This window comes from Dipodomys ordii, unplaced genomic scaffold (genome assembly GCF_000151885.1).
Source record: "Dipodomys ordii isolate 6190 unplaced genomic scaffold, Dord_2.0 Scaffold227, whole genome shotgun sequence".
Lineage (NCBI taxonomy): Eukaryota > Metazoa > Chordata > Mammalia > Rodentia > Heteromyidae > Dipodomys > Dipodomys ordii.
The window spans coordinates 266,959-290,084 of NW_012267443.1; the positions used below are offsets into that span (position 1 = coordinate 266,959).

Sequence of the window (23,126 nt, forward strand, 5' to 3'; positions counted from 1 at the left end):
AAAAAAAAAAAAGTTCAAATTCTTCCTAGGCCTTTGTTGCAATGAACATAATTAGGAATATCAATCCTTAACATTTATCCCTACTTTTTGTCAGCTTCTACTCCAAACAACCATTAGAGAAAGGTATTTTCATTTCCATTATGTTATACGTAAGAAAAGACTTAGTAGTGCTAAGTAACTTAAAATAGAAAAATTAGAAGGACTATGACTAGTAGAACTCAAAAGCAAGTCTATCTGACCTTATAACCTATCTCCTGATTGCTACATTAATGCTTTTTAAACTTGATGAGCACGGAAACCATCTGAGAGGCTGGTTAAGATGCAAATATGGATTCTGCCTGCCGTGGGAAGATAGGGTCTAAGATTCTGCATCTCTAAGACTCTCCAGGTGATGCTGGCCAGTGGCCTTTTGAGTGCGGTGGCTATGCTATGTACTGGAATAATTATGTGTCCTTTCAGGAGACTTAAGAATATGTTTCCAAATGTTAAAAGTGAAAAAAGAAGGGTGGAATCACCTATTTAACCTAAAATTTCGGGGATTCTGTTTGTCTGTGCTCTGTTGTTCATCCTTCTTTGCTTCCCACTACCTACCACTTACCCACCTGTTTTTTGGTTCTACAATTTGTCATATCAAGAATATAGGTAGAATTATACAGTATAAAGAATCTTTTCAGAAAGACTTTAATTTAGCCATACACAAAGAAGTTTTCTACATGACTTTTTATTCTGCCCTCCATTGTCTGCATCTTGAAATGGTTCCTCCTCTTTTAAAATTTTGCCCCCTTAATTTTCTGTTGCTCAACTGTTTTTATTTTAGTCAATCCAGAAATAACCCCTTTCAATCCTACTTCATTGGGAGCGGGCTGTTACAAACTGTTATGCCATAATGTATACATTAGGATCATTTTTACAATAAAACACTGTTGAGCCAAATCCATAAAATATAAAATATTTTCTCAGCCCCTGTCTTTATGAAGTCTTCACAGATGGATTGTTGAGTACTTGCTTGGTGAAACAGGAATACAACTGTGGACCTCAGGGAGGCTGAGTGATATATGTTCATGTCACTAAGGCCAACAAATAAGTAGAGTTCTTTGGTAATTATTTTCCCAGAAGTTGTTAAGGTTTCAAAGGGCTCTTCTGAACCTTGGCTTTCCACATTCTTTCCATTTCCCCAATAAGCAAAAGTTCTCAGACATTTTTAGGTAACAGTATTTGTTGGTATCTTGTACTAAAGCTTTGCTATAAAATGAAGAAGAAAAAGCCAAAGAGCAGGAGGTCACTTTGAGAACTATGTAACTCACATCAGTAACTAGTTATTAGTTTCAGAACTGAGAACCGAAGATTGAAGTGGTACCAGAAGAACTTCAACAGCCAAATCCAAACATAAAATTTCTAGTGTAGACTTTAACAATTGTGTATCCTCCTCAAAGGAGCTCATTTGCAACTGCAAAGCCAGTCCATTTATCATTAGCACTTTACATAATAAGCTATGGATACTGCCAGATTAATTGCCAGATTTGATTATTTTCCACAACGGAACCCATCCTCAAAGGAAGAAGGTACAGATTGAACAGTCACTGATAAATATTCAAAAGGATTTTCTAAGTAGATTTTTGAATCTCTTGAATCTCTTCTACATTTTCCTCATAATCTGCATAAAATCACACAATTAAGGTATAGATATTTTGATAATTATTGCAGTGAGATGAATATCATTTGTAAGTAAGGGGCTTTTTATTTCTAAATGAATATAATTGAAGCTTCTTTCTGTTTCCCTAATACCTTTGCCTTTTATATGATATATCATTGAAGTTTTACATTGCTTCAAAGAGGTAACAAAATAAATTCCTTACCATTCTTACAGCAAAAAATTAGAGAACAAATATGTGAGTAAAGCAAAGCCAGCTCAAAATATCTCAAAACAGCAAATAAATTGGCTACACGCCCACATGACTAACATTGAGCCATTCATTTGTCTTTTTCATTTTTGTTGTGTTCAAAAATTTCTTTAAAAAGTTTGACTTTTCATTATGCCATTTAGGTCACATTGAAACTGTGTTATGAGATGAATAGTAGTATACCTACCACCATGATTTTTATGTCAAAGTCCAACCCCCACTATTTCTGTATTTGGAGATGCAGCCTTTACATAGGCAATTAAGATTCAACTAGATTTTGGTTCTGGCAACTTAACCTTGAACTTATAGTTTCTAGAATGGAAAGTGTTAATTTCTGTTATTTTTGTGAACAATTCCATACAGTAAACTTTTAACTGGTTTGCAACAGAACACTAATAAAAACAATTTAACTTTTGCCTCCAAGTTGATGAAATCCCATTTTCTGTAAGCAATGCCATTTTTTTATAAATTAGCTTTTAGGTATCAGATATCTAAAGTAGCCTCAAAAGAAAGAAAATACTTAGGAATCAATCAGGAAGGTGAAAGACCTCTATAATGAAAACTATAAAATATCAAAGAAAAATTGAAGAGACAAAATAGTAAGATTTTGTATGTTCCGGATTTGACAAAATTAATATTGTGAAAATGGCCACACTATCAATAACAATCTACAGATTCAGTGTAAAACTCACCAAAATCTTAATCTCGTTATTTATAGGAATAGAAAAATACAATTCTCAAATTCACATGCAAACACAGAAGACCCCAAAGAGTAAAAGAAATCCTAAATAAAAAAAAAGTAGAGATAAGGGTATCATAATACTTGACTTCAAATTATAGTACAGAGCCATAGTAACAAAAATAGCATGGTACTGGCACCAAAACTGGTATGAATGAAGATCAACAGAAGAGAAGATCTAGGAATACTCTAGAGGAAATACAGAATCTTCAACAAATGGTATAGGGAAAGTTGGTTATATGTATGCAGAAGACTGAAATTCCAAATCAAAGTTCTTTGTGTAAAACCTGAAACCTTGAAAGTACTGCAGGAAAACATAAAGGAAACTCTAGAAGATATAAACTTGGGTAATTACTTTCTGAAGAGGATTCCAATTGTCCAGCTAATAAAAGCAAGAATAGATAAGCAGGATTTCATCATATTGAAAACTGTTTCTGTATCTCAACAGAAACAATTATCAGAGACAGAATGGGAGAAAATCTCTACCAGTTATTTGAAGGATAAAAGATTAATAACCTGAACATATAATTTTTTTCAAAAAAAACTGAAGCAGCTAAAGAATAGCCCAATGAATGAATCAACAAATTAGTTGAACAGACAGTTTTCAGAAGAAGAAATACAAATAACTAATAGACACATGGAGAAATGTTCAGTGTAGGTAGCCATAAAGGAAATGCAAGTCAAGACTACACTAAAATTCCATCTTATCTGCCAAAATGACAATTATCAAGAAAACGAATATTGATGGGGATGGAGGGGAAAGGAACTCTAATACACTTCTGGTGGGAATGTCAACTAGAACAATCACTATGGAAATCGGCATCTGTGGCTCACACCTGTAATCCTAGCTACTGAGGAGGCAGAAAACCTGAGCAGAAAAGCCCAGGTAGAAAACTCTGTTAGACTCTTCTCTCAATTATCCACCAAAAAAACCCAGAAGTAGAGTGGCGGCTCAAGTGATAGAGCACTAGCTTGAACACAAAAGCTCTTGGGGCAGCGCCAAGGCCCCGAGTTCAAGCTCCAGGACTGACACACAAAAACAAGAAACAACAAAAAATAGACCTACCTTATGACTCTCCCATCTACTCTTGGAAAAATATCTGAACAAGTGCAAATTAATATACAAGAACATATAAACAGCATACCTGTTTATTGCAGTTCGGTTTAGCCAATAGTGGGACCAGGCAGTATGCCCAACAACTGATGAGTGGTTGGATCAGGAAAGCGTAGTACATATTCACCATAAAATTTTGCTCAGCCATAAAGAAATGAAATTATGCCAGGCGCTGGTGGCTCGCGCCTGTAATCCTAGTTACTTAGGAGGCTGAGATCTGAGGATCACAGTTCAAAGCCAGCCCAGGCAGGAAACTCCGTGAAACCTTATCTCCAATTAACCACCAGAAAACCGGAAGTGGTGCTGTGGCTCAAGTGGTAGAGCGTCTTCCTTGAGCTGAAAGCTCAGGGACAGCGCCCAAGCCCAGAGTTCAAGCCCCACGATCGACCAATAAATAAACAAAGGAAATAAAATTAGGCAGGAAAAATCATGAAACTGAAGATGATCATACTAAATGAGATAAATCAAGCACAAAAAGCAATCTGCCATTTGTTTTGACTCATTTGTGGGCTCTATGCCAAAAGATAGGTATGTTCAGGCATGTATATATGTATAACTACATAAACATATATACTTATTTACACACACAAATTGGGCATGATTGTATATATGGAGCTGCTTACAAGGATAAGAGGGAGAGAGAAAGAGAATGATGGAGGGAGACTAATATCAAGATTCCATGTATCTAGGTATGAAGATTACATCAAGAATCTCATAGAAAGCTAATGAACAATATATGAGAGTGGGTGAGGATAGGGAAAAAGAAAGAAATAGAAGAGATTAATTTGATTAAAATCTAAAATATGCACATGCAAAATACGATGGTGAAACCCCATGGTACAATTAATACACACTTCAAAAAAAGAATGACAGGAAAATGACAGGAAAGCTGAGGGGTGGGAAGGGGAAGTTGAACAGAGAGGGTGAATGAGGGTGAATATAATCAAAGTATTTTACATGCATGTATTAAAATAGAACAATGAAACCTGTTGAAACTTCTAAAAAGGCAGATGAGGTGGTGAGTTTGATGGTGTTCAGTTTTGAAAAGGAAAACTGTGTTATTTGCAATAACAACATGAAAGAAATTAGAGACTGAGGAATGTCATGCTAAATAAAGCAGTCATAGGGCTGGGAAGGTGGCTCAGTGGTAGAGTGTTTGCCTTGCATGGAGGCCCTGGGTTCGATTCCTCAGCACCACATAAGCAGAAAAAGCCAGAAGTGGCACTGTGGCTCAAGTGGTAGAATGCTAGCTTTGAGCTGAAGAGCTGAGGGACAGCATTCAGGACTAGAGTTCAAGCCCCATAACCGATAAAAATAAATAAATAAATAAATGAAGCAGTCATAGAAAGATAAGAATGTATTCACAAAAATGAAATGCAAAACAACTGAACTCAAGGAACTGGAAAGTAGAATTATGCTTGCTGGAATCTGGATGAAGGCAGATGGAGGAAAGGATAGAAAGATGGTCAAAGAGCATAAACCCTTAATTGGACAGGAAAAATAAGTTTTCCTTTTCCTTTGAGATATTTTGTTCAGCATGGGGCCTAAATTGCTGGAAGAGTAGCATCCAAATAGACTCACAACAAAATCTGTGATAAGCAGTCATAATGATTAATATTTTAACTAGTGGGGTTTAATTTTTCCATAGTGTATTTAGAAACCATAGCATCATTTTGCATCCAATATACAAGAAAATATAATATTTGACAATTTAAAATATGTGGAAGTTAGACCTAAAATATAAACATTGTTTAAAATACAGAAAGAGCCAGACACATATACACACAACCAAACTTGCTTAAAGATGGTGTACATGGAGGTGAGAGTCTATGGTGTAGCCCCCTTTGAACAGTTCACTGACGATTCAACAACATAGATACCAAGAAACTGAAACATGTCTGGGTTGAAAGGTGTGAAAACTACAAGAAGGGAGACAGGTAGATGAAAAAAGAAATGGTAGGTGAATGACATGAAATATGATATGTCAGGAGAGAATTCAAATATTGCAGTTCCTTAGAAAGGCCAACCCACCGTCGAACAAAATTATTACCAGGAAATGAGTATTTAAAAGGTGAGGAAGAGGGTGTGATCAAGGAGAGAGGGATAGAATGCAGTGCGGGAAAGGGGAGAATATAGTTGTAAAATTTAATGCACAGCCAACAAAATTATGAAAATTTAGGGAAGGGGTAGTGTTGGAAGGGATGGGGGAGAATAATGACAGGTTTGACATCTATCAAGATGTGTTGTTTTCATACACTGATTTGTTGAATGGCAATTCCTCTGCACAACTACTTAAAGGTAATTTTTTTTAAGATCAAAGAAAAAAAATTAGAAAGAGGAATGGTGGGTGAATACAGCCATAATATTCAGTGTGTATCTGTTAAAACTGCAGTAAGAGACTTGAAGACATGGGTGGGAGGGAGGAAATAGATGGGGAAAGGGCTGTGATAAAAAGAGCAGCAAGATATATTTCATGCATGCATGGACATGTTAAATTGAAACCTCTTTATACAACTATTTAGCATAAAACATAAAAGCATTAATAAACAAAACAAAATTCTTGCATTTATGAAATGTGCATTCTCTATAGAAAGCAGAGGCCTGGGCAACAATGGCACTATCTGAGAGTCTCGTTGATTCTTCAAGTCAAAAGATATCCTCCCATATTTACAAAGGTGAGATCAAATTCACCCCTTTCCCTGTTTTTGAAGGGAAAACAAAGGCTTAAAACACGAGCAAATTCAAATCCAGTTCATTCAAATATTTTCACTGTAATCTTTTAGTCATATTTTAACAACACATGGCTTTTGAGTGAGCATGTCTTAGAAGTTAAGCATGATAAGCATTTTACATGAAAAATTTTACTATTTCTGTAACTTGGAACTTAATTCTCCTTTCAGTTATCGAATATGAGCAGCAGCCTTCACTGGAGATGTCATTACTGTGCATAGTTATTTCTTAAAGTTGCTTAGCAACAATTATTCAATATACAGCTCCTTTCAGCTTTTGTGTTACAATAATTTGAAACACTGAAAAGCGTTACTATTTTAGGTATCTAGCAACGAACCCTATTATTTCTTTATTAAAACAGCACAAGTTGATCCTTTAATTTGTATAAAAATAATAATTTCTTAAAGCTCATCATAATTGCTACTTGATCTCAATACTTCTGGATAATTCTATAGGTTAGTCTCAGAGATGTCCAAACAAGTAACTAGTTGGACTTGTGAATTTGTGTTTCAAAATACTAATCTCAGTAGTCAAGAAACTGAAAATGAAAGGATGAAACACGTACTTAGCTAATTTACCAGCCTCTTCATGCTCTTCAAATTAGATAATTTTTATGAATCTAATTAGATCACAAAAGTCTTACAGTCTCCTGCTTCTATCAGTTCTCCCACCAAAAAATAATTTAGGAGCTGAATGGAAAATGAAAATCCCCTAAAGCATTGTTCACTGAAAAACAACCTTTGGAGACATCAGTATAATTCAATATCACAGGATTGGAAGGAAAGAGCTTAGAAGCAACAAGCATATATTTAAGTCCCCATTGGTCTTTTCTCCCATTTTAGGAAAGCATAGTCTTGGTTTGCATGTTGAACAAGCTTATGAAACATAAATAACTGAACATTGGGAGGAGTTAGATTGTGTTAAAAGACAAAGAAGAGCTAATTAGACTAAATAAAAGACTGTAGTTGCTCCTTAATTTCTAATTAATTTCTGCTAGGTTTGGTTCCTTCAAGATTTGTTCATTGTTTTTAGGTCGCTTTTAATCCAATAGTGGAACTCAACCCCAGGAACTGGTCAGAATCTGCTAGAGAGCTTTCTTAAATGCCAAATTCCCAGAACCTTCTTTTCCCATACAAAGTCTTCATGATGGATGCCAAGTAAACTTTATTTCTTTTAATCTATCATTCTCTGATATTTACCATTTGTAAGGAAATGGAAAGAATTGGAAAAATTATAATAATTGGAGTAACCCAGACCCAGAGAAACACAGGTTGTATGGTTTCCTTCATTTGTGGGAGCTAGAATGTGTGAATAAAACTATAGCACAAGCACACTTTGTGGTATCCAAGCAGTTACAAACAAATTAACTGAAGTATAAGTCAAAGCCCAACAAAATAAGTACCAAGAAATGGGTACTTGCAGGGAGCGGGGCAAGAGGAGAAGAGGAGAATGCAGGAAATTAGTAGAATGCAGGCAAGAATGCATAGTATATGTCACAGAACTGAGGAAAATTAGGGTCAGGTTGGGCAGAAAGGGTGAAGATTTTGAAGGGATAACATAGATCCAGATTCATTGCTTTGTTAAATGGCAAACATTCAACACATAACGTAAAAAGTAAGAAAAGTGAGGGAAGGGTGGGAAGGTGCGGATGTTGAAAGGGGGTGACATGATCAAGAGGCACTGTATTCATAAACCGCTCTGTTGAATGACACCTCCTTTGTACAGCTACTTAAAAAAATAAAAATACACTTAAAAAAATCTATCATTCTCAGTAGTAGAATGCTCTCCTTTAATAAGGTCCAGTAGCCTCATGGTATGTGGGAAGAACTCTGTATCAGGCCATTCATTCTTCCCCCAAAGCCTTTCAGAAGGTCCATTTAGAGATTACATTGTATCCCTCCCTACCCTTATTTTGAAAATTTCCTGCAGAAATTTTTACTGGCTTAAAGATGGAAGTCAGTGCTGCACATGTATAATTCCAAGTATTATAGTCATATAAGCAGCACCTGGTTCAGAATGTAAAACACCATCACCCATGCACACATTTTAATCACATTATTCACAGAGTTGACCATTATTCTAATACTTTATTGTCATTTACTTGTTTTTTTCATATTTTTCCACCAGTGTCTGATCCTCATAGTGTTTTTCAAAAGGGTCTCACAGACTGCCATCCATATGTCCTTCCCTGCTTTATTTGTTGTACTAGAGTTTGAACTCAGAGCCTCATTCTTGCTAGGCAAGTGCTCTTTCACTTGCTTCATGCACCCAACCCTTTTTTTTTTTGCTTTAGTTGTTTTTTTAGATAGGGAAAAACACTTGTTACCTGGGGCCTGCCACATACTTAAATCTTCCCACCTATGCTCCCCAGAGGTAGCTGGGATTATGTATGTTCACAAACACATGTACTCACTTTCTTTGTTGAGATGTGGTAACGCTGACTTCTTTTGTCATGTATGCCTCTTGCTAACTTTTTGCTCAGGCTGGCTTCAAAGTCAGATCCTCCAAATCTCTGATTCCTGAGTAGCTGGAATTACAAACACATACCACCATGCCCAGACTGAAGATAGGAATTTCTTAATCACTTTGGGGCTTTTTGTTTTTGTTTTTTATTTTACCTCCTTCTGAGGTAAATGTCTTCTGCCATTGTGTTATGATTATTCATTCCTTTGTACCCTTAGTCTTGTTTTTTGCATTCTTTACTGATTTTGATGAAGTACCACATTGCTATATTCATATATTTATTTTTCCTTTACAATCAGTGCTTGTGTTTTAAAAGTGCTGTCCTCCAGCAATATTTTGAAGATTTTCTCTAATTTTTTTCCTGCTATTTTCTTGAAGCATTGATTTGCCTTCCTTATCTGATCTTTAAGAAACCTACATATAATTTTAAACACCAAGGATTGTTTTCTCACAAAAAGGCCCACGTGGTGCTGCTGTGGCTCAGTGTTAGAGGACCTAGCTAGAATGTTCAAGGCCATAGGTTCCATCTTCAGCATTGAAAAAATAAAAGTCCCAGATTTACTGAAATATATAGTCTTATATGTCATTTCAGTGTAACTAATCATTGCTATGAAGAGCCTATGTAATAAAAGGCTACACTACCTTATAACTGCAGTTCTCATGAATTAATTCTGCTTTGGGGTTCCATCTTCAGGACTTTGCACATGCTACGTCTGTGCTTGCTCACCAATTACATCCATAGCCCATCGTTCACTAAACTTTCTCTGATACTGGTAAGCTATTTCCTAACTCATCGTTCTTAAAAGTGTTTCCTTAGATCTGATCCTTTGCAATTCTGTCTTTAAATTTTAAGGTTTATAATGAAAATATCTGAAATTTTGATGGTGATTGTGTTGAAACCACAGAATTATTTTTTCTCAAATACCATTTCCTTTTTAAAATCATACGTAGTTTTGCAAAGGAGCTGCCATTCAAAGCAGTTTATAAACACCATGCATCTTGATCAATGTCGTCCCTTTCATCATTCTCCCCCATCCCTCCCAGCCCATCCCTTCCCTCAATTTTCTTAACTTTATAAAATATCCATTGGATTTTTTTTTTTTTTTGTCGGTCATGGAGCTTGAACTGTGGGCTTGGGCATTGTCCCCCTGCTCTTCAGCTCCAGGCTAGCACTCTACCACTTGATCCACAGTGCTACTTCCGGTTATCTGGTGGTTAATTGGAGATAAGAGTCTCACAGACTTTCCTACATGTCTGGCTTAACTGTGATCCTCAGACCTCAGCCTCCTGAGTAGCTTGGATTATAGGTGTGAGCCACTGGTGCCCAGCTTCCTTTGGATCTTATGACTGCATTCTCTTTCATTCATCCCACCCTCCCTTTTCTAGTGCCTGTTTCCTGGAACTGTGAGTTAAGTCTTCCTAAGGGATCACACTGTTCGAATTCAACCATATTTTGGTTAATACATTTATTATTAATGTGCTTATACAATTATGAATGAATTCTAGCTTCCACTTATGAAAGAAAACATGTATCCTTTGTCTCCCTAGGTCTGGCTCACTTCATTAACCTAATTTTTTTTCCAGGTCCTTACATTTCTTTGCAAATAATGCAATACCATTCCTTCTAATGGATGAGTAAAATTCAATTGTGTATATGTAAACCATATTTCTTTGATCCTTCTGCCCACTGAGGGGCATCTGGGCTGATTCCATACCTTGGCTATGGTGAATAGTGCTGTAATGAACATGGTTTTGCTGGTAGTTTTGCTACATCCTAGTTTATAATCTTTTGGATAAATGTTCAAGAGTGAATTACTAATTTTGTTTCATTTTTTTGAAGGACTTCCATACTGCTTACCAGAGGGGTTGAAGCTTACATTCCCACCAACAAAGTAATTGGGTTCCTTTTTGCCGACAGCCATGCCAGCATCTGTTACTGTTTTCTTGATGATGGCCAGAAGGGGTGAGATGGAATATTGGTGTTGTTTTGATTTACATTTCCTTTATGGCCAGAGATGTTGAGCATCTCTTCAAAAATCTGTTGGCCGTTTCTACTTCTTCTACTGAGAAGTCTCATTTGTTCATTTTTTAATTGAGTTACTGATTATTTGAAGATTGCTATAGTAATGAAAACAAGTTGGTATTGGCTCAAAAACAGGCCTGAGGACAATGGAACAAGACTGAGAAATAAACTCACCAACCTATAGCCATCTAATGTTTGATAAGGAAGCCAAAAACATAGGCTAGAAGAAAGACAGCCTTCAACAAATGGGGCTGGGAAAACTGGATATCCATATGCAGAGACATGAAAACTGGATCCCTATCTATCATCTTGTCCTAGTATCAATTCAAATGGATTGAAGACCACAATGTAAGACATGAAACCAAGAAACTATTCCCTGCAGCAATAAGAAAAACATTAAGAACCTCAGCACAGGAAGGAACTTTCTGAGTAAATAGCCAGAAGCTCAGCAAATCAAACAAAGAATTGATCAATGGGATTACATCAAACTAAAAAGTTTCTGCATGACAAAGAACAAGTTAACAGGACAACCTACAGAATGGGAGATCTTTGCTAGCTATATGATACAAAAGCCTAATATCTAGAATATACAGAGCTTAAGAAACTACAGGACTTTTAATGATAAATTAAAATGTATAGAATATTGAATCATCCAATCTTTGAGCATTGAGTGCCTCTAAGTCTTTAGCATCTTTAAATTTTAAATGTTTACAATGTCTACCAGAAAATCCTTGGTTAACTTTTCTGTATTCAGTATTTGTTGACAAAATACTTTTATAACTCTACATGCTATGTTCCAATTAGGTAGAAAAGCAATTTATTTTGTATAGCAATATTTGCATCTAAGAAATGTAATAAACTCTTATTCAAATAATTTGTAAATTCATAAAAATTTCTACACAAAAATGGTATTTTCTGAAAGAGTAGTTTTTGAAAAGAAGTGATGACAGTTATCTTTTCCTCAGTATCAAAGAGAATACTTTCATGGATTCCTTATGTTTGCTGCAGATGTTTGGTGGAAACCCTGTAATTGAATTGAAAAGTGCCTTTCACACTGAGTTTAAGAGTGTTTTATTGGGCCAGGAGCCAGTGGTGCATGCCTGTAATTCTAGCTACTCAGGAGGCTGAGATCTCAGGATTGAGGTTTGAAGTCAGCCTGGGTATAAAAGTCTTTAACCCTTATCTCCAATTAATCACACACACACACACACACACAAAAGTCAGCCTGGGTATAAAAGTCTTTAACCCTTATCTCCAATTAATCACACACACACACACACACACACACATACACACACACGTGCACACATAAGCTTGTCAAAAGTGGAGCTGTAGCTCAAAGTGATAAAGTGATAGGGGGGTACAGTGAGTAATTTTTCCATTCTCAAACTTTATTTGGAGCTAAATATTTGCTGATCTGATCAAGTGAATTAGAGATTCTGCCTCTTTATTCTATTGTCTGGAAGAACTTTAATTTAGCCCAGAATATTTCATAGTGCTAAAAAAGTTACTTAGGCTTGGATTTTTCTTTCTGGAAATTCTTTATCGATTTAATTACTTTCATGCCAATGAACTATCCTTTAGACTAACCATCATGTTTTTTTAAAATGTGTCTTTTCATGGGGCTTGAACTCTGGGCCTGGGCCCTGTCCCTCAGCTCTTCAGCTCAAGGCTAGCACTCTACCACTTGAGCTACAGAGCCACTTCCGGTTTTCTGCGTGTTTATTGGAGATAAGAGTTTTACAGGCTTTCCTGCCTGGGCTGGCTTTGAACCACAATCCTCAGCTCTCAGCCTCCTGAGTATCTAGGATTACAAGTGTGAGCCACTGGTGCCAGCTCAGTGTCTTTTGTTCTTGTAAAGGTATGTATTCTTGTCTTTTCTTCTTGATTAAATTTTCCAGGAGTATATCACTTTTATGTACTATGAACGGAGTGGGCACTTCATTAGGCAGGGCATAGGTCTACAAGCACATTAGCTGGATCATATGATGAACGTTTTACTTTTTGAGGAATGTTTTCTGCAATGTTTATAGGGTTTTATATTCTCACCATGAAAGAACCAGGGTTCCAATTCCCTTTCTTGCTAATATTTGTTATCTTAGGGGACTGTTATTAGTAGCCAACTGGTGGTTGTGAAGCAGTATCTCACTGTGGTTTTGATTTTTATTTCCTAATGACTGATGATGTTGAATATTTGTTCTTTGGAGACCTTTCCACAGTAGACTTTTACCTGGTGCTTTTGTGTGTGTTGTCTTTTGGGGGAGTCATTTGTCTTTTTGTTGGTGAGGTATAATGTTCATTATGTATTCTAGATACAAAGCTTAATAAATACAATTTGCAAGTACCTTTTCTTATTTGGTAGTTTGTCACTTTCTTGATACTTTCCTACAAAAGTTCTAAATTCATGAGGGCTGGGAAGGTGGCTCAGTGGTAGAGTGCTTGCTCTCATGCATGAGGCCCTGGGTTCAATTCCTCAGCACCACATAAACAGAAAAAGCCGAAAGTGGCACTGTGGCTCAAGTGGTAGGGCACTAGCCTTGAGCAAAAGCAGCTCAAGGACAGTGCCCAGGCCCAGGCCCAGAGTTCAAGCCCAGACCACAGAAAACAAAAAAACAAAAACCTTCTAAATTCTGATGAAGTCAACTTTTGGTGTTTTTTGTTGTTGTTGTTGCTACTGCACAGGCATTTTTATCATCTCTAAGATTCCATATTTTTTTCTAAGAGTCTTTAGACTTTGTGGTTTTAGCTACCTCATTTCCATTTTAAGTTTGTTTTTGTATGTGTATTTCATTACTAACAATTAGGAAAGTATAATCTCATTCTTTTGCATGTGGAAATCTCATTTTCAAAAAAAATTGTTGAAGAGAATATTCTTTCCTCCATTAAGGCATATGCACATTTAATGTATATTTTATTTTTTGATTTTATAAATTTATAAATCAACTTTAGTACAAAACAGTTTTTAACTTCCCCAACTATTTGAACTATAATTATATTTTTCAAAGCAAGTGCCAATAATTTAATTTAAAGGGTCATTTGTTTTACACACTGTGGAAACATACTTGGTATTACCTATTATGCAGATGATAGCATGATATTGAATCTTAGTGAATAAATAGTGTTCAGAAGGAAATATTCTAAATGATAATATGTACTATTACAGTAGAAATGATGAAACTTTCAGAATGACAACATGTCTAATAATAAACTTGTTGGAATTATATACCCATCATTATAGAGATCTATTTAACCTATGAAGTTAAAGAAACTCCCTAAGGGTAACAGAATACCATTTATAACAAATTTATATACAAGTAAATTATCAGTAAAATTTGTTCATTTTTAAGCTTTTCTTGTTTAGACCAAAAATAAATGTCCATCTAGCACCTACTGCTATTTCACTAATGTCATAACACGCTCCAATATGCCTACTAGTGATTTTGATCCATATATTTCATTTGTATACATTAAAAGTAAAGAAAAAATATTCAAAACTGAAATAATAAACTTTAGTTATTCTCAATACATTTATACATTTTAAATACATAATATATTTTAAAGCCAATGATAAGTGAGATAAGTGAAATAAGTTCTAGGTTTTATGTCTTGTTAAACTTTATTGTATTTACTAACATGTCGGCTTTGAAGAATCAGGAAGACTAAATTGCCTATTGGGTTTAGTAGCTTCTTGCATCAGTTCCTGCAACTGTCCAATCTGCTCATCACTAAAGTCATTAAGTCTTTCTTCTGGGAGAGAAGCGCCAAAACATGCTTTTCCAGTAGAATTTTGTCTGTTATCTTTAGCTTGTTGCCATAACACTGCTGCGTATACCTAGTAAAGGAGAAAGATAAATTAAGGTCATAGAAATCAAATTAAAGGAAAACCTATGCTCTAATTTCAAGTCAGCTATTTTCCTTCATCACTTAATTTTCTGCATTTGGTTAAAAAGATACCTATACCATTCAGTGATCATTTCAAATATGCCTCATATCAATACTTTAGGGGGTTTGATACATTCTTAACCTTCAAGTAATTGACAGAAGGAACCATGGCTTTAGAAGCATGTGTGTTCCAGCCAAAATCATATGTAAAACTGAGCACACACAAGTATACAAATACTCCTGGGGCTACGCTTTCATCAGATTTCAAAGGGGTATCATAAGTCCTTAAGTTTATAAATGGGTCTTAAAATTCATTAAGTCTATTCCCCTGCTATTCAATTAAAAATTTATAAACATGTCAATTTAGTCCTCAATATTTAACAATCATTTTCATCAGGAAAACAATCTAGTTTTTCCATGTAATTTTGTTCTTAATGCACTCAGCACAGCACTATGAATAAGGCTGCTGCACATTTTATCATTGCTAGATTGCCAATATCACTGAAATAGCTTTAATTCTAATCCAAACATTCATTTGGATTGGAAGTGATATTTTCTTCATGCTTTACAAAAATCCATTTCATAAAATAGCAAAACAACATTGCACATACTACTAACTTTCTAAATTCTACTAAGTAATGCCCTAGATACTTAAGATTTCTCAGTTCTCAGGACTGCTGCAATATTTGGTAATTTGGGTAATTTTTTGTTGTGGAGCAGGGGAGCTTTTCTTGCATTGCAGGATGTCTCACAGGAGCCCTGTCAATAACACCCTTCCCTCTAACCTTCGTAGTCAAAAATGTCTAAAAACATTGCTAGTGCCCCCTGCAAGGCAAAATCACCTCTGGTTGTTAACAAATAGTATGCATAAGAATATTCACTGAAATATCGCCTTACCAGCAATCTAACTGTACTTCACAAGTACTCTGAAATTTATGCAAACAGTGACCTATAAAGAATTAGCAAATGAACTAAATGTCTATATACCAGCATTTCTTAAAAGCAGAACCTAAAAAAGCAGCCATAAAGAAGTTATTCATTTGCAGAAATGAAAAACTGATTCTCAAATTCACATAAATATAAAGTGGTCTTGAATACCTAAAAATAATCTTGAATAAGAGCAAAACTGGAAGGTTCACATGAATTTCAAAACAATATAATTGAACTGAATTCATAAACAAAATATATGGTTTACTGTCAAGTCTATTCAATGAATTTTGGAAAGCAGCAAAAGGGATTAGTTCTTTTTGTTTTTGTTTGTGCAAGGACTTAGGGTGCTCTAGGGTGCTATGCCTCTACTTCTGGCTTTTTGCTGGTTAACTGGAGGTAAGAGCGTCTAGAGAATTCAACTGCTCCTCGTGGCTTTGAACCTCAATTCTTAGGTCTCAGCCTCCTGAGTAATTGGTATTACAGGAATGAGCCACCAGTACCCTAGCTCCTCCTCCACTCTCCCGCCCCCTTCCCTCCATCCTTTCTGAAGTAAGATACCATTTGGTCTTAAAAAGAAACTAGAATTTGGACAGTAATCAGTAGTGGCACCAAATGAGGTATCAGAGGAGTTTGGGATATTTACAACAACTGTAAAATGAAAAGGAGAAAAAAGAGAGCTACTGATGGAGGACCTCAAATTCTACAAAGAAAATGAAAAAAAAATCTAGCTCACCCTCAACTATGCATGTCAGGATGGAGTCAAGCTACCTAGCAAAAACAAGATGAGCAAAATAGATACTTCAGTTGCTCTTTTGGCAAAGAAAACACAGTTTATAGCTTGAATTCAATTTAATTATTTGCTAAAATAAAACATAAAATACACATTGGAAGAACACAGAAGGATAATGATTCAGGGACAAGTCCAAAATTACTAGAACTATGACGTGAACCAGACAGTAGAATCAGCAGAAAAGGATTTTAAAGAAGCTACTACAAAAAAAAAAATGTTCAAGTATATAAAAGAAAATATGGCCATAAAATAAGCATTTGAGAGATCTCATTAGAGAATAAGAAACTCTACAAACCAAAAATATACTCTAGAATTAAAAAAACACACAGCTGTAATTTTTAAAAATCACTTAATAACAGACTGGAGATGAAGAATGAAGATTTATAAACTTGAAACCATATCAAGAGAAATCATCCATCCACTCATAAAAAACAAAGAAAAATGATTACACATGCATCAATAATCTCTGAGACAATGCCAGTGTTTATAAATTCTTTCTTTGTAAGTTCCTCTTTCAGGTATTTATAATTAATAACAGTAATCCATTTTTAATAATCTTATGTAGAAGTACCTATCACCTATACCAAAAAAAATTTAACTGTACCTAATAAACATCTACTTCAAACTCAATTTACAGAAAGAACAGGAGATATAATAAAGTATTAAACATTCCCATCAGAGTGATCATTAAAATTCAAAATATGAAAAACTATAAAACCTCAGTCTTAGAAGACTGAAAAACTCATGCCTTTACAATGAAGAAACCAAGAAAATACCACCTCAACCAACTGATTAGGGTAAACATCACAAGTAAAGAGTTATGTTGCTCTCACATAGCTCCCGATCATCAAACACTGGGAAGGGTTTAAAACCTGAACTGACTTTTTCCCAGGAATGCACAATGTCTTTCTAATGATGACAATCAAACAAACCTAAAGAAAAGGGCACTCAACCAGTGACGCTTATGCTGAAATCTGAATGATTTCTGATCAGAGGGGGTACAGACAAGAGATGCTCCTTCTATAATGGTTATTACGATTCAGATTTTTAAAGAATTTCTTTGCAGGGTAGATTCTAACGTATTTTTACATAAAATTGATATGTTTCAGTATTTCTTTGAAATGATCTGGAGAAAGAAAGGAGGTAAAAGTACAGATGAAACAAGATTAGCCACAAGATGGACCGTTTAAGCCACTTGATAGATACATGGTAGTAAGTTACATTTTCTGAACATCTTTATATGTTGTAAATTTTCCAATTAATTTAAATAAATAAAGTTCCCGTTAACATTTAAATATTTCCCATTAATTTAAGAAAATATATATACATATATGGATATGGTTAATATGTATGATATACACACATATCTATATCACATAAAGTAGAAACAAATTTAGGAGAACAGAATTAACTATGTAAGAATATCACTCATCTAAAATTGAATCACTTCTAAATTTCACCTGTGAGTTTGAATTTTATCTACAAAGCTCCCTCAGTGCTGAACAGCAAATGATAGCCTAGTCTAACCGCAGGCCTGTAACTCTATACAAAAAACCTTATACTGCTTTATCAACCTGAAAATCATAGTTGGCAGAATTACTTGTTTCATTCAATGAGGAATACAGGATGTCTTCAAAGCTATATTTAAATTACTTTCTGTGAATCAGCAAAGAAAAAAAGCATACAGTGTTTTAGTCAGATTCAAACATTGTTCTTTGTCATCTCCACCTCTAAATTACCACTCAATTGTTTCACTGGACATTCATCAGGTTCAAACAAATAAAAGAAATAGAATGGAGGACATCTTTTCTCAATCCTGAGACCTTTATATTCCAATGAGGTCATAACAACCACTTGTCTTAATCTTGTTTGCCTCCTCTTCTCTGTTGCTGACAACCAACTTCTGCAATGTTTCTCCTACCACTCTAGTAAGTGTTCATTAGAGAACAAACTAAGGTTTTTTAGTGAAGAAAGACTGTATTTATTAAAATTTTTCTTCTTAAACACCTTCACATTATTATAATTTTAACTATAAATATCTTTTTTTTTGTCAGTCATGGGCTTGAACTCTGGGTCTGAGTGCTGTCCCTGAGCTTTTCAGCTCAAAGCTAGAGCTCTACCACCAGTTTTCTGGTGATTTACTGGAGATGAGTTTCACGGCCTTTCCTGCCCGGGCTGGTTTTGAACCTTGGTCCTCAGATCCCAGCCTAAGTAGCTAGGATTATAGGTGTGAGCCACCAATGCCTGGCTACAAATGTCTTTAAATCTAAACAAGACATTTAGATTTTACAGGAATTTCTTCAGTAAGAGAAAAATTTCAGAATTCTCACTTTATAACATAGCTAGTGAATATTAATTTGATTTACTTTGTATATCACTAAATGAGCACATAATATGAATCACTAGATTTGTGAATCAAATATATACAACCGGTATATAATAATTAAGACTGATTGGTTCAGAAAAACAAATTTGGACCATAATTTTTTTACAATGCCAACATAGAACAGAGTTGGAAAGAAAAGAATAGGATTTGAATTTGATATGGTGACAGGGAAATAGAAAGCACAAAAGTCATAGAAAAATCAATACATTTCAGCATTGAAAGTATGAGTAACAAGTAAAACAGGGCAGAAAAGCCCCTGCCCATTAATATATCAAATAAATACAGACAGGTAATATCAGTCTACTATGGAACAGTAAGCAACAGTTATAAAGAATAGTCAAGAATGAACTGACAAAAATCTTTCCAAGACAATTTATAAATCAACCTATAGAACACTGAAATATTACTTTATTTGCATGTATAATAGAACATTATTTATACATGACAAGAGAAAGGCCAGAAAGATGGACAATAAATTTTGACAAGTAGTCTTTTACATCTTGTTCTGAATGTCTCACTTTGTGCACTTCTTTTTAAAATAACAATATACCCATTTAATGTTTATGCAATTAAATGAATGGAAAAGAACACAGAAAAAAACTAAAGAAAACCTTTGAAATGTACAGGTTGAAACTCTGGCTTCCTATGACTTGTCTTAATAGCAGACACCAAATCAATTTATTATAATTAATTAATATGAACCCAAGGGTTATTAAAAGTCACTTTTTTTAAAAAAAAATCATCTGTCTAGTATTTGTTTTCCTTTGTTTTTTTAAGCAAAATTGTAATCAAATGGCCCAAATGTAAGTTAGAATATTTCAACTGCAAGAAAATATGATAAATGAAATCCAAACTCTCAAATTCTATAAAGGGAAAATCATAATACATATTCATATTCATAATCTTCCTAATATCATATGCTGCCTTTTAATAATGACATCAATAGTCTAACATTTTTGAGCACACTTTTAAAGTCATCAGTTATAATTTAAGAAAATGTGTAATACATAATATCAATACATTACAAATCTGACAGTTGTTTCATATTTTATAGATAATAAGTTTCCTTGACAGTATAACATTTTTTCAAATTAGATAATAAAATTCTACCCAAAAGTTTTCACATACCGTAATTAGAATTAGTCTGAAGAACTGTGTGATCAATATTACTAGTTTCCTTAAAAGAGTTAAGTGTTAAGCACATACTAGTGTTGCCATCCTGATAATTTACTAGAAAGCTAAAAATAACAATATTTTCTATAGTTTTGGTAAGTTACTTGTACTCCTTCACATAAACTCCCCAACAGAAAGACAAATATTTGATCTAGGAGAAAAAAATTACCTTTCTCCAAAAATGTATTCAATCACTTTAAGAACTTATTTAACAAGATGGAATCAACAAATTTAGTGTGTAGGTTTCCCTAGAGAACTGATTAAGAATGCCATGCCTCCATTAGGAGTAAAAACAACAAAATACCCATTCCAGCAAGAAATGTAAAAGTTACCAGAATCACAATAACTAAATCCAAAGACACCCTCAGGATTTGAAATATATATGCTCAAAGTATTAACACAGACTCTCACCGTGCCACAGTGGCAAAGATCATAAATCTGGTTTCTCAGATTTTCAGATCTTTTGAACAGATTTCATAATTTTCAAATACCCGAACAGAATACAAAACAAGGTGGAGAGTATCACTGGAGTCAGTTTTACAGATTCCCTTGTGCACTGCAGTAAACAAAACTCAAGATTCACCTATGATTCTAAGTTTCAGCAAAAGGTGTGTTAGTTGCTACTTACAGCACAGAAAAAGAAAATAATAAAAGTATATGGGAAGTTATTGGTTAAGAAAGTAGAAAGGAAATGTTACATGAGATCGAGCTCACAAATACTCTTTATTCTTCTCTAATCTGAATTTGGCATGTCCTTGACATCAGACATACACAGACTAAAAAGCTGTAATATCAGAAATGAAAAGTCAGTGCAAATGAGGACATTCCTGTTCATGAAATTCATTGCAACGTTTCTAAAATCCTAATAGCATTGTACTTGAGGTACATTGTACTTGAGAGGTGCATTGTCCTTGAGCTTAATGTATCTTACTTAAAAGTAATTCTTAACTGGGTGCCTGTGTCTCACACCTGTAATCCAAGCTACTGAGGAAGTTGAGATCTGAGGATCACAGTACAAAACCAGCCCGGGGCAAGAAAGTCCATGAAACTCTTACCTCAAATTAACCACCAGAAAACTGGAAGTGGTGTATTGTGGCTGAAAATGAGAAAGCACTGACCTTGAATAGAGCATCTCAGGGATAGTGCCCAGGCCCTGAGTTGAAGCTCCATGACCGCCAAAAAGAAAATTAATATTTTAAAGAAAAGTGACTTGCTGGGCGCAAGTGGCTCACACATGTAATCTTCGCTACTCAGGAGGCTGAGATCTGAGGATCACAGTTCAAAGCCAGCCTGATCAAGAAACTCCATGAGGGGCTGGGAAGGTGGCTCAGGGGTAGAGTGCTTGCCTTGCATGCATGATGCCCTGGGTTCGATTCCTCAGCACCACCTAAGCAAAAAGAAAAAAGCTGGAAGTGGCGCTGTGACTCAAGTGGTAGAGCGATAGCCTTGAGCTGAAGAGCTGAGGGATAGCGCCCAGGCCCAGAGTTCAGGCTCCAAGACCGGACCCCCCCCAAAAAAAAAACAACCAGAAAAGAAACTCCATGAGACTCTTATCTCTACTTAACCACCAGAAAACCAGAAGTGGTGCTGTGGCTCAAGTGGTAGTGTGCTAGTCTTGAGCTGAAGAGCTCAGGGACAACTCCCAGGTCCAGATTTCAAGACCCATCTCTCTCTCTCTCTCTCTCTCTCTCTCATACACACACACACACACACATACACACACACACACACACACAAAAGAAAGGTAACTCTTATCCTCTAAAAATATATTCATGAGGCTAATTTTAAAAATCAGTTACTAATGATTAGTTTTCTGTTCATTTAAAAAATATCTGAGCTAAATGGACTATTTGTAAACTTCAGGTTTTACAGAGTAACTTTTCTTTATGATTTATATCAATAAGTTTTATAATTATGTTACAGATACTAAATCTATAATACTATTCCCATTAACACAGGGTATTAAAAAAATGTTAACAGTGTTAGCCAGCATTCAATGATCTGGGCCTGTATTTATAGCACAGTAATGGTATCTACACTGCCTACCTCACAGGACTGTGGTAAGAATTAAAATGGTAGTTTCCTTCCTTCCTTCCTTCCTTCCTCTTCCTGCCTGACTTTTATCTTCCTCCTCTTCCTCCTCCTTGTCTTCCTTTTTTGTTTTTTGGCAATACCAGGGTTTGAACTCAGAGCTTGCTTAACTGCACACTGAGCCACACCATAAGCCCCATTTTGTGTTGATTTTTTTTATTGTGAAAATACCATACAAAGGGGTTACAATTACATAGGCAAGGTAATGAGTACATTTCTTATCAAGCACTGTGTTGAATTTTTTTGGAGATGAGCCTCAGACTTTTTCACCCATGTTTGGCTTCAGACTACAGTCCTTTGGATCTCTGCCTCCTGAGTAGCTAGGGTCTACAGTAGTTCCTTTGTAAGTCACTGGTGCCTGGCAGGTCAGTATTTTTAAAGGTATCTGTACCCAAGCTGTACAACTCTGTAAAATTCCAAATTCTCTTGTTATTTTCCTGATGGTGTGTATCTCTGTGAGTTTTTGCTTACCTCTTTGGAATTCTCTACTCATGGTTGGCTTCTCATCCCTCTTGTCAATTGAAACAGCTCTTCCTCAGAGAGGCCTTTCTGATTAACTCACCTATTCAGCTTTATTACTCTTTCTCAGTACCTTACATCTTCATCTTACATTATCTGCTTTTCCTCATCTGCAAAGGCCATGAAAAATAGGGATATCAGTTTTCTTGTTACTGAATGTCTGTCATCTAGCATAGTAATTGGAACAAAGACAATAATGACCATGTTAGTGATGGCCAAATGAATGTTGTCACAGGCATTACTCAAAGTCTAACTGAGCAAGCACAGGAGGAAAGGAAAGAAGAAAAACTTAGGAAAACAGAATGGCAGGGACAACAATGCATCTCTCTATACTTTCTCTTAATATAAATGGGCTGAATTCGCCAATTAAAAGAAAACGAACTGA

At 35.3% G+C, this 23,126-nt stretch overlaps 1 protein-coding gene and 1 pseudogene across 1 annotated transcript in view; both read right to left on the bottom strand.

Annotated features, from left to right (window-relative positions):
- The window catches only part of LOC106000575, an 18,242-nt pseudogene extending 7,373 nt beyond the window's left edge, over positions 1–10,869 (bottom strand).
- A 2,995-nt stretch (positions 10,870–13,864) lies between these two features.
- The window catches only part of Sdhaf3 (succinate dehydrogenase complex assembly factor 3), a 31,636-nt gene continuing 22,374 nt past the window's right edge, over positions 13,865–23,126 (bottom strand). The window contains exon 2 of the mRNA XM_013035861.1: positions 13,865–14,802. Coding sequence (XP_012891315.1) covers positions 14,599–14,802 — 204 coding nt within the window. The 3' untranslated portion in view covers positions 13,865–14,598. The remainder of the gene's footprint in view (positions 14,803–23,126) is intronic.